Source organism: Ursus arctos, unplaced genomic scaffold, assembly GCF_023065955.2.
Source record: "Ursus arctos isolate Adak ecotype North America unplaced genomic scaffold, UrsArc2.0 scaffold_14, whole genome shotgun sequence".
NCBI classification, from domain to species: Eukaryota; Metazoa; Chordata; class Mammalia; order Carnivora; family Ursidae; genus Ursus; species Ursus arctos.
In genome coordinates, this window is record NW_026622808.1 from 67,666,651 (window position 1) to 67,679,875 (window position 13,225).

The 13,225-nt window shown below is 47.3% G+C and overlaps 1 protein-coding gene across 1 annotated transcript in view; it reads left to right on the top strand.

Moving 5' to 3' along the window:
- The window catches only part of XPC (XPC complex subunit, DNA damage recognition and repair factor), a 28,869-nt gene that overhangs the window by 1,148 nt on the left and 14,496 nt on the right, over positions 1 to 13,225 (top strand). Inside the window, exons 2-6 of the mRNA XM_026501437.3 lie at positions 4,724 to 4,919; positions 7,242 to 7,360; positions 9,942 to 10,065; positions 11,005 to 11,089; positions 12,823 to 12,980. Of these exons, the coding sequence (XP_026357222.2) occupies positions 4,724 to 4,919; positions 7,242 to 7,360; positions 9,942 to 10,065; positions 11,005 to 11,089; positions 12,823 to 12,980 (682 nt within the window). The remainder of the gene's footprint in view (positions 1 to 4,723; positions 4,920 to 7,241; positions 7,361 to 9,941; positions 10,066 to 11,004; positions 11,090 to 12,822; positions 12,981 to 13,225) is intronic.

A 13,225-nucleotide genomic window follows, 5' to 3' on the forward strand; every position in this document is an offset into this window, starting at 1 on the left:
TGGCTTTCCATTGCTCTTGGCCTAAAATCCAGATTCCTTACCATGGCTTGCAAGACCTTACATGATTTGGCTGCTGCTACTTCTCTTGTTGTCTCCTGTGACTCTTTTCTTTGCCAGATACTTTCCTTCTTGGCTTCCTCTGTGTTCCTCAAACATGCCGTGTTGTTTCTCACCTTGAGCCATTGCCTTTGATGTTCTTCCTCCATGACTCTAGGGTGGCAGGTTTCTTCTATTCAGAGTTCACACCGCTTGGAGTGCCTTATCTAAGGTGATCTTCCCCAGGTTCTCCTTACCACAGGCCCTCACAGCCTCTGTCACATAATGTATTGATCTTGTTAATTTATTTGCTGCTTTTTTGATCACCTGTCTTACCACAATTTAAGTTTATGAAAATGTGTTTTATTTTTGGCCGTGTCCTACATAGTTCTCTCCTTCCCTGCATTTATTAAGTGCGCAATAAGTATCTTAAATAATTGCATAGTGCATGCTGTAGAAGGGACTTCTGGGGTTCCTAAAATAATCTGGGTAGATAAGGTAACCAGCAAGGGCTCCTATGACACTAGATTTAATAATCCTGTGATTCTTTACATAAGTTCATCATCCATTAGTAAACAGGCAAATGGAAGTCATTTCTAAACTTAGAATGTGATTTACCACGGTTAATGCTATGAGTTCCATTTTATTCATTTACTCATTCAGGTAACATTTTTGGGGTACCTAGTATGTGCTGTGCAGAAGCTAGTTGACATGGGGCATAGAGATTACTTGGAGATGCTCAGAGTGCTGTAGTGTTGGCATTTACAAAAAGTACTCAAGACGAGTGTGGTATCTAGGAAGAAGGTAGCAGGCTTTGTGGCATCTGAAGGAATAATCAAGTTTGGCTGGAGAGATTGTGAAATGCTCTGTTATGTTTGATCTGTCACTTTTAAGAATGAGTAACTTTTCAACAAATGGTTGGGAAAGGGTTTTTATTCCAGTCAGAGGGAATGTATTCTGAATATGTGGCAATTCAAAAATTAAAAAGTTTTAATCTGATGGAAATACCACCTGCCCGGGTACCATTCCTTCCAGCTGAGCACTGTATCTGGACGCCAGGTTGGTGCAGCGCCAACACTTAGTAGTTCATATGCACTTGCATGAATTATTTTGGACAGATAGTTTAGCCTCTCTGACCCTCATCTCTGCAACATAATACCGTCTTTAAGGGTGGTTTTGAGTTTGCAGTGAGATAGACGCTCCTGCCGTGGTCCCTGTCAGGTAATCAGATGGGCTGGCTTCTATCATTGGAGCTTAGGTGTAGGCAAGGGTGCACCCAAGCTTCACTGAAACTCAGCCGGAGGAGCTACCAGCAAGTTCCCAAGGCAGCTTCCCGGAAGAGTCACAGTCTCTGCTGTGGTTGGGTGGAGGAAAAATCTGGTTGTGGTTTGGGCTACAGTTGATGACCTTCAGCGTGGTTTCTAACAGCACCTCAGTGCCTGCCAAAGAAGGTGACGTTGGCTGCATTCAACATCGAGGGTCAGAGGAAACAGTCTTCCACATTATTTCCTTGTTTCCATTAGGGCATCTCTAATTTCTTCATGTTTCTTCCCTGTGTTAATGCTTTCATTGATGTGAATCATTAATTCCTTCAACAAATATTTCCTGAGTACCTGCTCTTTCCAGGGACTATTCTAGGCACTGAAATTCTAGTGGTGAACAGGACAGGCAAGGTCCCTGCTCTCATGATGCTTACAGTCTCTGGGGAGGGGTTGGTAGGGCAGACAATAAAAAGTTAAATAAATTCATATGGTGATGAGAGTTACGAAAAGAGTAAAAGAGGTAATAAAATGGACTCGGGGGTGGGGAAGAAGCCGCTAAGTCAGAATCGGTGGTCAAGGAAGGCCTTTTTGAGGGGGTGATATTTTGAACCAATTATTGAATGTCCCAAAGGAGGTTCTCAGAGAAGAGTTCTAGGCAGAGGAATCAATAAGTTTAAAGACTTAGGAGGAAATGAAATGAGCTTGGCAGGTTGGCTGGATACAGTCAGAGGCAAGTAGGAATTGAGGTGGGAAAGGTGGGCAGGACCCTTAGTCTGGAGACCAAGTTAAGGAGTTTGTATTTTATTCTAAGTGCTGTGAGATGCCACTGGCAGTTTGCAGGTATTTTAAAATCTCAATAGAAGGCCAAGCAGACCAAAGTGACAGTTCCTGCCTTTCTGAAATGGCCACGTTGAGCTCAGGGAGACTGGTTAGGAGCTCTAGATCTTGGAGAGTCCTAGAAGATAGCCTCTGGATTCTCTGGGACCCCAAAAAATGTAAAGAATTTTTAAAAAGTAACCTGTATTTCTACTATCCAGAAATAATGGTATATTGCCTTCCACTACTCTGTTCTTCTAAGTAGTGGAAACCATACAGTAAAAACAATTTTGCATGCTTAACATCTTACCATATGTCATTTACATTTGTCTTCAAAGATCACTGAATTATTTTCCAGTGTATGTACGTAATGATTATGTCATGGTTGGCCATTCAGATTTTCAAAATTGGGGGTATTACAGTAGTCCCCCCCTTACCCTCAGGGATATGTGTTCCAAGACCCCTCCCTCCCCGGGAATGCCTGAAGCACGATTGTGCTAAACCCTATAAATGCTATTTTTTTTTCTATATTTACGTCCCTATGATAAAGTTTAATTGACAGGGGCGCCTGGGTGGCTCAGTTGGTTAAAGCCTCTGCCTTCGGCTCAGGTCATGATCCTGGTCCTGGGATCGAGCCCGAGCCCCACATTGGGCTCTCTGCTCAGCAGGGAGCCTGCTTCTCCCTCTCCCTCTGCCTGCCGCTCCCTTTGCCTGTGCTCTCTGTCAAATAAATAAATAAAATATGTTTTAAAAATGTTTAATTGACAAATTAGGCACAGTAGGAGGTTAACAATAACTAATAATAGAGCAGTTTAAACAATATACTGTAGTAGAAGTTACGGGAATGTGTTCTCTTTCTCTCAAAATATCTTATTGTACTGTACTCAGCCCTCTAATTCTTATGGTGATGTGAGATGATAAAATGCCTAGTAATGAGGTGAATGACTTAGGCTTTGTGACGCAGCCTTGGGCTATTGTTGACCTTGAGATTGTCGGAAGGAGGGTCATGAGCTTTCGCGCTGGTTAGTCCCAGGTAACTGAAACCACACAGAAGGGGGAATGACTATACGAAAAGAAGCTGGGAGTTTTTTTGATTTGCGGTTCTTTGTTTCCGTTCTTGTCCCCCTTTTAACTCCTCTAATTCTCTCTTCAAAGCACAAAAATTCACACAGTTGGGCTTTTTAACCAACCAAATGAGTTTGGTGAGGAAGAAACAGTGCTTTTGAAGTATCCTCCCACCTGTGTTTTTAGATAAGTAAAAGTGAAGTGTTTCGCATCTTTGTTTCACATCTGTTCATAGAGGGCTAAAGCGCTTGAGAAGATCCAGAAATCCTGATATCAAGGACGTCCTACTCAAACTGTCAAGTCATAAACCTTTAAGCAGCTTCTGGCCTTGGAACAAGAAGTGTCTCCAGATTCTAAAGAATTTTGAAATTGTTTGTGTTTCCGTTAAAACGTTGAAAACATGAGAATGCATAAATTCCTTTTATAGAACATTCTAAAGAAACTGAACCCAATCAGTGATTTTATCTAGTGTTGGAACACATGCCCCTCTACTATTAGAAATTTATTAAAACTATGATTTTATTTGGATCAAAAGAGAGGTCTTTTCCCCCATGCAAGAGTATATTCTTGGGGAATGTGAGTATGTATCTGTGGAGTCAGTAGGACAAACCATAACTGAAAGGAAGCAGTCTGATACTAGGTTAACATTGCTGCTCCTTTTGGAACCTCAAAAAAGGCTAAAGTATTTTTGTTTTCCAAAATTAACTGAAGCAGAGTCATGCAAAGCAAAGGAAGATGCTTTATTTCAGATTCAGGGTTATTTTTATGAATATATTTGCAAAATAGAAGATACTGTCCCCTGCTGTGTTACTTATTCTTTATTGAAAATTGAAAGAAACAGACCATACCTGCTGTGTTACTTATTCTTTATTGAAAATTGAAAGAAACAGACCATACCTTTAGATACCCTAATTTAACTAAAGCCAGCAGCCTGTGCATTTTTAAAATTTCTCTTTAACAAGAACAACAGTAATTATTTTAAGGAAATGTATTTTTGAATTATTATTGTCTTATTCCAACCCTAAGCTTGCTGAGATGATTGGTATATGAATATACTTTTTGGTTTAGATTGGAAAGGTTGCATGAAGTAGGTTTTGAGCAGGGTTTGGTGGCATGTTTATGAACTCAAAACGTTTCACTTAATAGTGAGTTACTCCTAAAGTAACTGGTCTTGGCAGGTAATAAATAAGCAAGGTATTACTTAGCAGATCGATGTAGTTTTCCTTCCTGGCTATTGGCTGAAATTTGAGATTTGGAAGCTAGATTTTATTGGAGTCATGTGGCATTCCATGTAACCCCACAAGAGAGTAGAATAAAACCCTGATAAAGGAAGTCAGTTTTCACTGGGATCGTAGGGTGTAAACTGGGCTGGAGGCAGGAGGAGGCGGGAGGCTGGTTGTGGAACAAATCTGGGACGGTGACCAGGCCATGGAAGTGGGGTCTGGAAGGAGGTGACAGAAGGGGGCTTTCCATCCCCTGCCCGTGAAAGCACACCACCTCCGCCTTTCCTGTGTCCCTCACCTGTGTTCTGTGTGGTCGTCTAGATGTCTTGGAAGACGAGAAACCTCTAAAGAGGAGCCTTCCCTCCAAAGTCTCACGATGCAAGAGGAAGAGAGGCCGCGGTGATCCTGGGGGCCCCGCCCAAGTTCCAGCCAAAAAGAAAGCGGCCCAGGTGACTGTTAAGTCTGAAAACCCCAAGGTGGTGAAGGATGAAGCCCTCAGCGATGGGGAGGAGTTCAGGTGAGATGGCTGCAAAGCTTCCAGCCAGGTCTTGGTTGTGCCCTCTGGGAAGTGGGAGTCTCTTGTTGCTCGTCACTGGGATCTGTGCCAACGTTGGGATCTTTAAACTCCTCCAACTGGAGCTCAGACCACTAGTAAGATTCTTCTTAGCAATTACAGTAGGCCCTTGACCAACCAGGTTTGAACTGCCTGGGTCCACTTCTATGTGGAGTTTTTTTTTTATAAATACGGTAAGCACTGTAATGTGATTTTTTAAAATAACATGTCCTTTTCTCTAGCTTACTTTATTGTAAGCACACAGTATATAATACATATAACATACGAAATATGGGTTATTCAGCTGTATGCTATTGGTAAGGCTTCTAGTCAGCAGTAGCCTGGTAGTAGTTAGTAGTTTTGGGGCATTGAAAGTTTGGGGCGGATTTTTGACTGCGAGCGGTCGGTGCCCCAACCCCACATTATTCAAGGGTCAGCTGTATATAGTTTGCCTCCCAGACTTTTCAGATGACAATGATAGCTGGCAGAAGAGGATTTATTTGTGGCTATCCAGCTAGATGGTAGCAAAAACCAGATGAGACTTAGGCCTTCTGACTCCTGGTCCAGTGCTCTTCCCACTGCGCAGCGATGACTACATACCTAAAATACTGGCCTGCCATTCCAGCTTTCTCTTGTACTGCTCTCAGGTTCACGCCACTCGCGCCCAGCTGGACTTCTTGTCACTCACTCGCCACGTGCTCAGACTTTGCTCCCTCTGAATCGTGCTTGTCCTTCCTTCCGCCTGGAATGCTTTCTTCCACCTTGAAGATGGGGGTCAGAATCCATCCACTCGACAGTCTTCACTGATTTCTCGCACTTACTTGTGCCCAGGCCACGTGCCCCTGCTTACTTCCCTGCAAGCTCTCCGAGGCCTGGAACCACGCCTGGTTCGTGTTTGTAGGCCCTGTGGCATCTAGGGCAGGGCCTTTTCTTTGGCAGAAACCGAGCCAGGATTTTTGCGGTTGAACGAGCATGCATAGTAATAGGCAGTGAACAGTGACTACAGGTCCAGTGATGACTTGATGGTCCACCTCCCGGAAAAGCTGTGGGGAGGGAAGGAAGAGGAAGAACAGAGAGGTAGTAGTTCCTTCAGAAAGCAGTCTTCCGTCTTAGTGCTGGCTTTCCCAGCAGCCTCAGTCCTAGCAGAGGAAGGCAGCCCAGGAGAGGGTCAGCGTGGGGAATGAGGTCATGAGGAAGCATGGGAATTTTCCACTCAGGTCATCTCTCCTTTTCCCTTAGACTTTTCCTGAGAAAGCCTGCCTCTGAGGTTCCTGCTTCCCGGTCGCCTCTCCCCACTAGTTGAATTCTTTCTCCAGAGAAAACCATGTACGCATTTACCAGGATGCTGCCAGTTAGAGCTCTGGGCCCCCCTTGCCGTCTCTGTTGAGAGTCGACTGCTATAAATCCATAGCACATGGACATTTCCACTACATTTATTCTAAGGAGAAAGTTTTGTTTCTGTGGTGCTGAAAGTGGTCGCCTGCAAAGGGAATGCATGTATTTTTACAGCTGAAGACTAGGATTGGTTATTTTAAATGCCTGAGCTCAAATCTTAGATAATGTTCTCACTTGATACCACACATCAAACGTTAGAAAGCTAAAAGTCACTGTGCTCTGAACTCATTTTACATATGAAATTGCAAAAATGGGTTACATGTTAGCAACCATTGCGTCTTCGGCCAATATTCAGCTAGCTGCTTATCTGCGTAGTTACCTACTTAACTGGCTAGCTATCCATGCTTTTGTTGTGATTTGCGACATACCTGTGTGTGGACACATCCCCACATACCTCGAGGTTAGAATTCTACCAGCTTCTGTCTCCTTACATCGTAGAGGTGGGGAGAAACAGTCATCCGAGCTGGTTCATGGTGTGATCGGCGCATGTGAATGCCCTCGTCCTCAGTGTGGTGTCCGCCTACGCATATGTAATACATACCACAGCTTTTACTTCTGGAACTCACATTGTTAGGTTTCTTCTAACTTTTCCTGTACCGCTTCCAGGCATAGCTGTGTTTTCCCTCACACAGCTCTCGGCTGTAGGTTCATTGCATTCTTTCTGTTTGACAGCACATAATAGTATGAGACTGGTGATTACAGCCCGTCTCGAGGAGCCCTCGAGACCCACAGTGAGGGAGGGAATGAGGCTCAGAGCTCACCCATTATCTTTAAACAATTGCAACAGGTTCTCAGTAAACAGTAGAAGAGTCCTTAGGATTCCATGTAGCTTAAATGTAGCACTAGGATGTGTGGGCCTTCTTCACCTGCCCTCCTGTGATCTTCACACAGGGACTTCGCAAAGGGCCGCAAGAAGGCACAGCCCCCACGGAGAGAGGCTCCTGCGGACAAAGGCAGCTGTGAAGGAGACGATGAGGAAGAAAGCGAAGATGATTGGGAAGAGGTCGAAGGTAAACCAGAGCTGTGTGATCTGCTTTTCCGTTTGAGTCTGCTTGCACTCATGTCACTTAGTTGCAGTCCTGTTGTTTCCTTGTGAAACTAACTAAGACCAAACAAGGTTGCAGCAGGGACTTGCTTTTGATGGAAGGAGAAATTCATAACTAGGTCACCAAAGAAGGTCGTATATTCTCTTCCTCTCGCGGCTGCCAGCGGAGTGGATCGTGGAATAGAGACGCAGCAGCATTTCGCAGAAGGCGCACGGGCTTTGAGAGTAGTGAGATCTGGGTTCAGAGCCCCGCCTTGGCGCTTGTACAGCTGCGTGAGAAGTGCACCGACCTGTCAGAGCGGAGTTCTGTCACCGATAGCGTTCGGCAAGCACTGAGTGCTCACCGTGAGCTGTGCACAGGCGAGGCTGCGGGATCGTAGGGGAGGAGGAAAGGTTTGCAGATGTAATGGGCCTAAAGCATCATATGCTCACGATAAATGGCAGCTAATGTTACCATCCCTGACTCCTTCTGTCTAGCCTAACTTTATCCCAGCTTTCGATTTTGAAAGTGATTTTTGAAAACATACCAAAAAACTTGAAAATGTAGTACACGGACTCTTCACTTAGATTCAGTAATGTAACACTTGCCCTAGTGAATGTGTCTTTCTCTCGGTACATATGCACCGTGGAACCATTGAATGTAAGTCACAGACATCCTGGCGTTTCACTTGTAAATACTTCCTGCATTTCCTAAGACTGAGACATTCTCCTGCATGATAAAATATTTTCACACGTCAGAAAGCGAAAAGCCCCTAATTGTTACAGAAATATCCTTCACAGCTGTTGTTTGTTTCTAATGCAGGATCTAATCAAGACGTGAGGTTTACCTCCTTCGTCTGCCTCCTTAGTCTAGAACAGCGCGCCTCACCCAGCACCTTCTTTTGCTTTTTGTGGCACTGCTGTTTTTGAAGAGTCCTGGCCACTTCATTTGTGGGATGTCTCACATTCTAGTGTTGTCTGATAAACAGGCATCTCAAGGGGGTGGTAAACGTGTTTCCATATCCCCTGGTTTCTAATAAACTGTAAGTTAGGGCTTGATCGAATTTAGGTTAAACCTTTTTTGGGGGGGTCAAGAATATGTCATAGCTTCGTACCCGATACTGCCTCCATTAAGAGGCTCCTAATGTCAGTGTGCCCCACCAGTGATGCTAGGTGTGACCATGCGGGGTGCTTCTGCCAGATTGCGACAATGTGAAGGTACTTTTTCCCCCTGTAATTAACCATCTCAGGTGCTACTCCGATTCTGTGTATCTTATTCTCCAGTAACTTTTACTTAGAAGTTTCTAGTATGCATTGATTTTAACTGAATCAGAGATACAAGTATTGAGCGCCGCAGAGTGGAACTTCCTGAATCTCACTTCATGTGCGTTCATCAGTGGCTTTGATCTGTAAAGAAGAGCTCTCTAGGAATTGTATTTATTCTGAGTATCACTATGGACTTAGAGATATTTTTAAAACTCAAATATGTTATGTGTTACCATCATTCTACTTTCTGATCTTCAGATTGTCCTGGATTTGGCTAGTGAGAGCTCCTTTAAGCCAGCTACCTTCCTGTGTCCTTTTGACATGGGCTCTTTCTCTGAAATGTTCTGTTTTCTGGCACAAGAAGATGTTCCAGGCCCATCCTGTCCTCTTCTTGCTCCAGACCTATAATCAACCTTTGTTTCTCCCAGAGGCCCTGGCTCATTTCATTAGTGACTGGTGTGTAGAAACCAGATCTTGGCATTAGGTGCGTTCATCACCAATGGGGTGTCACTGCTTCTGGGCCCAGAGCCTCTTTAAAGGGTCCTCTGCTAACGAAGTTCACAGTGAGATCCAGGTCAGCGAATCAGTTTATTTCAGCTAGCGTTCACAAGCAATGGAGAGGATAAACATGCATTCCTTATCATTATAAGATTGCGATTGGGGGTGGAAGACCCCTAAATCATGGCCTGTGTGAAGCAAATTGTGATATGCGGGATGGTAGTAATACAGAATAGGAAATTGTTCTTCTTTGTTTTTTGTTTTTTTTCTCTTGGGGAAGACTAAGTCTCTACCAAAACACACGTGAGCATCAGCTCCTTGATACCAGAGTCTGGATCTAATTCAGCTCAGTGTCTCTGGGCCTTAGTTTCCTCCTCTAAGGGCTGTTTCTCTGGGTTGTTCAAGTTAAATGAGAAATAAATGTAAAATAGTGCAGTCTGTGGCATTTTTGAGATACTCAGCATTGTAGGAGTAGCGGTCTCCTTCCTTGCATCTGTTCTTCACTCCCTGCAGAACCTCCTTTTTGTTCAGTATGCTAGCTATCGTTGTTAGTGATTTTTTAAGAAAGGTTTTATGTATTTATTTTGAGAGAGGGAGAGAGAGAGGGTGCAGTCGGGAGGGGCAGAGGGAGAGCGAGAGAGAAGCTCAAGCACACTCCACGCTGAGCATGGAGCCTGATGGCGGGGCTTGATCCCACAACCCTGAGATCAGGACCTGAGCTCAAACCAAGATTTGGCCACTTCCTCGACTCTGCCACCTAGGTGCCCCTGTTACTACTGATTTTAAAAAATTATTGTTGCTAGAACTTGGTGAGCCTGTGCCAGGTGACGTGGGAGAAGATGCAGCCTTCTCTAAATCCGTCTTGCCTGTGAAACCAGTGGAGATAGAGATTGAAACACCCCAGCAGGCAAAAGCAAGGGAAAGAAGGTAAGATTAGGCACTTGTCTCTAGATTCCTGTCACACAAAGTGAGGAAGAGCTGCTACTTAACAAAAGCTTTTGAGAAACACATAGGAGACTGGGGCCGAGTACCAGTGTGGCCAGGAGCCTTAGGTGAGAGCCCTGGGTTCCCCTTGAGGACTTGAACGAGAATCTTGGTTTGTCCTCTAGCGGGGGCAGGACATGGGAAGAGGAAACTCTTAGTGTTGAGCATCTGTTGTGTGCCGAGGACTTTTCAGAGTGTCCATTGTCTTAAACTTGAAGATAGTGTGTGAATGAGGATGTGGAGGCTCAGAGAAATTAACATTTCAGGAGCCACTCAGCCAGGAAGCGGATGAGCCAAGATCTAAATCCCTGTCCGGCCAACTCGGCACTCATGCTTTCGCACCACATCACACTGAGCCATTCGAGGCAGGGAGCCCCCATTCCATCCCAGGATCCCCGGGGCCATTGCGGGATGTGAGCACCATGCCTGGTGGTTAACTGGCAAATGAGCCCCACTCTGTGATGGGCACATTATTAGGCACGAAGGAGGAGGATAGACGCATGGGACACAGGCACGAAAGATTTAACAGCTGCACAGCACCAGAGAAGTGAGTGTGCACCAGTTAGCACGGAAGTACTGGTACGGATTAGGAGGGAATCCGCAGTCGGGGGGTCGGGCAGGCAGGGAGGACTCCTGGGAGGATGTGCGCTTCACAGCATGTCCGTGAGGCGTGACGGGTGGAGACTGCCCCGAGCCAAGGTGTGCAGGTGAGAAGGGGCGGAAAAGCCTGTGGAAGACAGCCAGCTTGCAGCTTTGCCCGAGTAGCACAGCCTCATGCAGGAGAACCAGGAGCGCGGTTCACGAGCCGTGACACGTGACTGGGGGCTGGGGTCAGGGGTCAGTCTCCCACTTCATTCTCGGATTTTTTAACATGCACGGCAGTGAAAGGATAAAAGTGGAGTTTGAGACCTATCTTCGGAGGATGATGAAACGTTTCAGTAAAGAAGTCCGTGAGGACACGCACAAGGTAAGGGCCGGGGGCGAAGGGACAGTGTCCTCTCCGTCAGGGCAGGGCGGCGTGGTGCACGCAACTTCAGTTCTCAGTCAGGCCTGGCTTTGTTGGGCTCTTCTACGCACCGCGTGACCTTGGCGAGTTTCTTTGTCTCCCTGAGCCTTGGTTTCCTCATCCTTGGCGGGGGGTGGGGGGGTGATAGTCCCTGCCTCGGAGGGGGTTGTGGGGATGGAGCACATAGGACACGCGAAGTCCAGAGCGGAGGCCCGGCACATGGCAGGGCCAGACGCACAGGCACTCTCCCTCCTTCCCTTCTTCCACCTGCTTCATAACCTCGGTTCCCACCACCGCTGAAGAGACGGTGCCTTTGACTTCAGGGGGCAGCGATTGAGCCGTATTACGGACCTAGCGAGGTTCTTGGCGTTGTGGGGATAGAGACTTGTATAAAGCTTATTTCCTGCCATTAAGGAGAGTCTGATCTCACCGATGGAACAAGACAGACTTCAAAACAGGAAATTCAAGACTCAGAACGAGGAAAGGGATCGGTGTGGGTCGAGTGGCTGAGGAAGGCGGCTTTATGTAAGAGAAAGGCCAGCGGGGAGTGGTGGGGGGAGGACGGAGGCGGGGGAGGCTGCCCGCACCACGTTCAGAGGGTGTGTGCGTTGGTGGCCCGTGGCGAGAGGGACGGGCGCTTGGGGTCCGCTCTGATCGGCCGCGGGCAGCCGCAGCGGGGAGAGCTGGCAGGGCTGGAAGAGACGGTGTGTCTGCAGCAGCCGCGGAACTCTGGAGAGAGATGAGCACAGAGCAGGGGCAGTGAGGAGACACCCGCCTCCCCGAGGCCTGAGGAGCACGGGAGATAGCTGTGCTGCTTGTACTTCTTGGAAGAGATGAAATGAAGGAGTGATATGACTCCAAGATGGGAAGCTTAAGCAAGGGGAGAAGAGCGGAGCCATTGACTGAAATGGGGAGGTCAGAGGTGGGGAGGAAGGCAGCCGGTTTTGAAGGGAAGAGGGGATAAGGTTGTGGAGGAGGTGGCGAGGGGCTACATGGTCATCTCCGGAGGTTGGGGGGCGGTTGGAGCTCAGGTGGGGGGCCGGCCGGCCTTGGGTCTGCAGCGGAGGAGGCTGGGTCCAGCACCCAGGGAAGGGCAGAGGGCCGTGTGGTGAACCCGCGTCGTCCCCCAGCTTGGACAGCTAATGGCGGGTCTCTCCCTTCTCTCCCCCCACTCAGCTCTGCCTCCTGATCTTTCTGGAGCAGGTCCCAGACGTTGCTGGGCATCATCCATAAATCCCGCAGGAAATATCTAAAAGAAAGACCTCTTAAAAAAAAGAAGTTTAGGGGCGCCTGGGTGGCTCAGTCGTTAAGCGTCTGCCTTCGGCTCAGGGCGTGATCCCGGCGTCTGGGATTGAGCCCCACATCAGGCTCCTCCGTGGGAGCCTGTTTCTCCCTCTCCCACTCCCCCTGCTGTGTTCCCTCTCTCGCTGGCTGTCTCTCTGTCAAATAAATAAAATCTTAAAAAAAAAAAAAAGTTTATATTCTGCAGTTTTGAGATTTGGTTAACTCTTTGAGGGAATAAGTATCCAGGGAGAAGACAGGGTGAAAGACATAGTCTTGGGAAATAGCTAATGGGATTTTTTCTTCCTCGTGTGTAGAAATAACAACAGATAATTCCTGCCCACAAAATGTCTCTCAGTTTGACAGCAGAAACCCCGCCAGTTCTCAGCCTCCCACCTTCCCCTTCTTCCCAGGTTCACCTGTTGTGCCTGCTGGCAAACGGTTTCTATCGCAGTCACACCTGCAGCCAGCCCGATCTGCTTGCTGTCGGCCTGTCCATCATCCCGGCTCGCTTTACCAGAGTGCCACCGCACGACGTGGACGCCGGCTACCTGTCAAACCTGGTGAAATGGTATGGCCCTCCTGCCCGTCCTGCAGACCCTCGTGTAGGACTTGTGTCTCTCAGAGGCTGGGGGCAGGGCAGTTCCACAGACCTTCCCCGAGGGGATTTTATATGCCGGGCCGTGGGCACAGCCTTGAAGTTAGAGACACGTCAGGCACGATCTCTGCCCTGGAAGAGCAAGACCCGGTAATCAGGGTCACGTGAGGGGTGCTCGGAGGAGGTCTGCTGGGCCCTGTAGGGGCACGGAGCAGCGG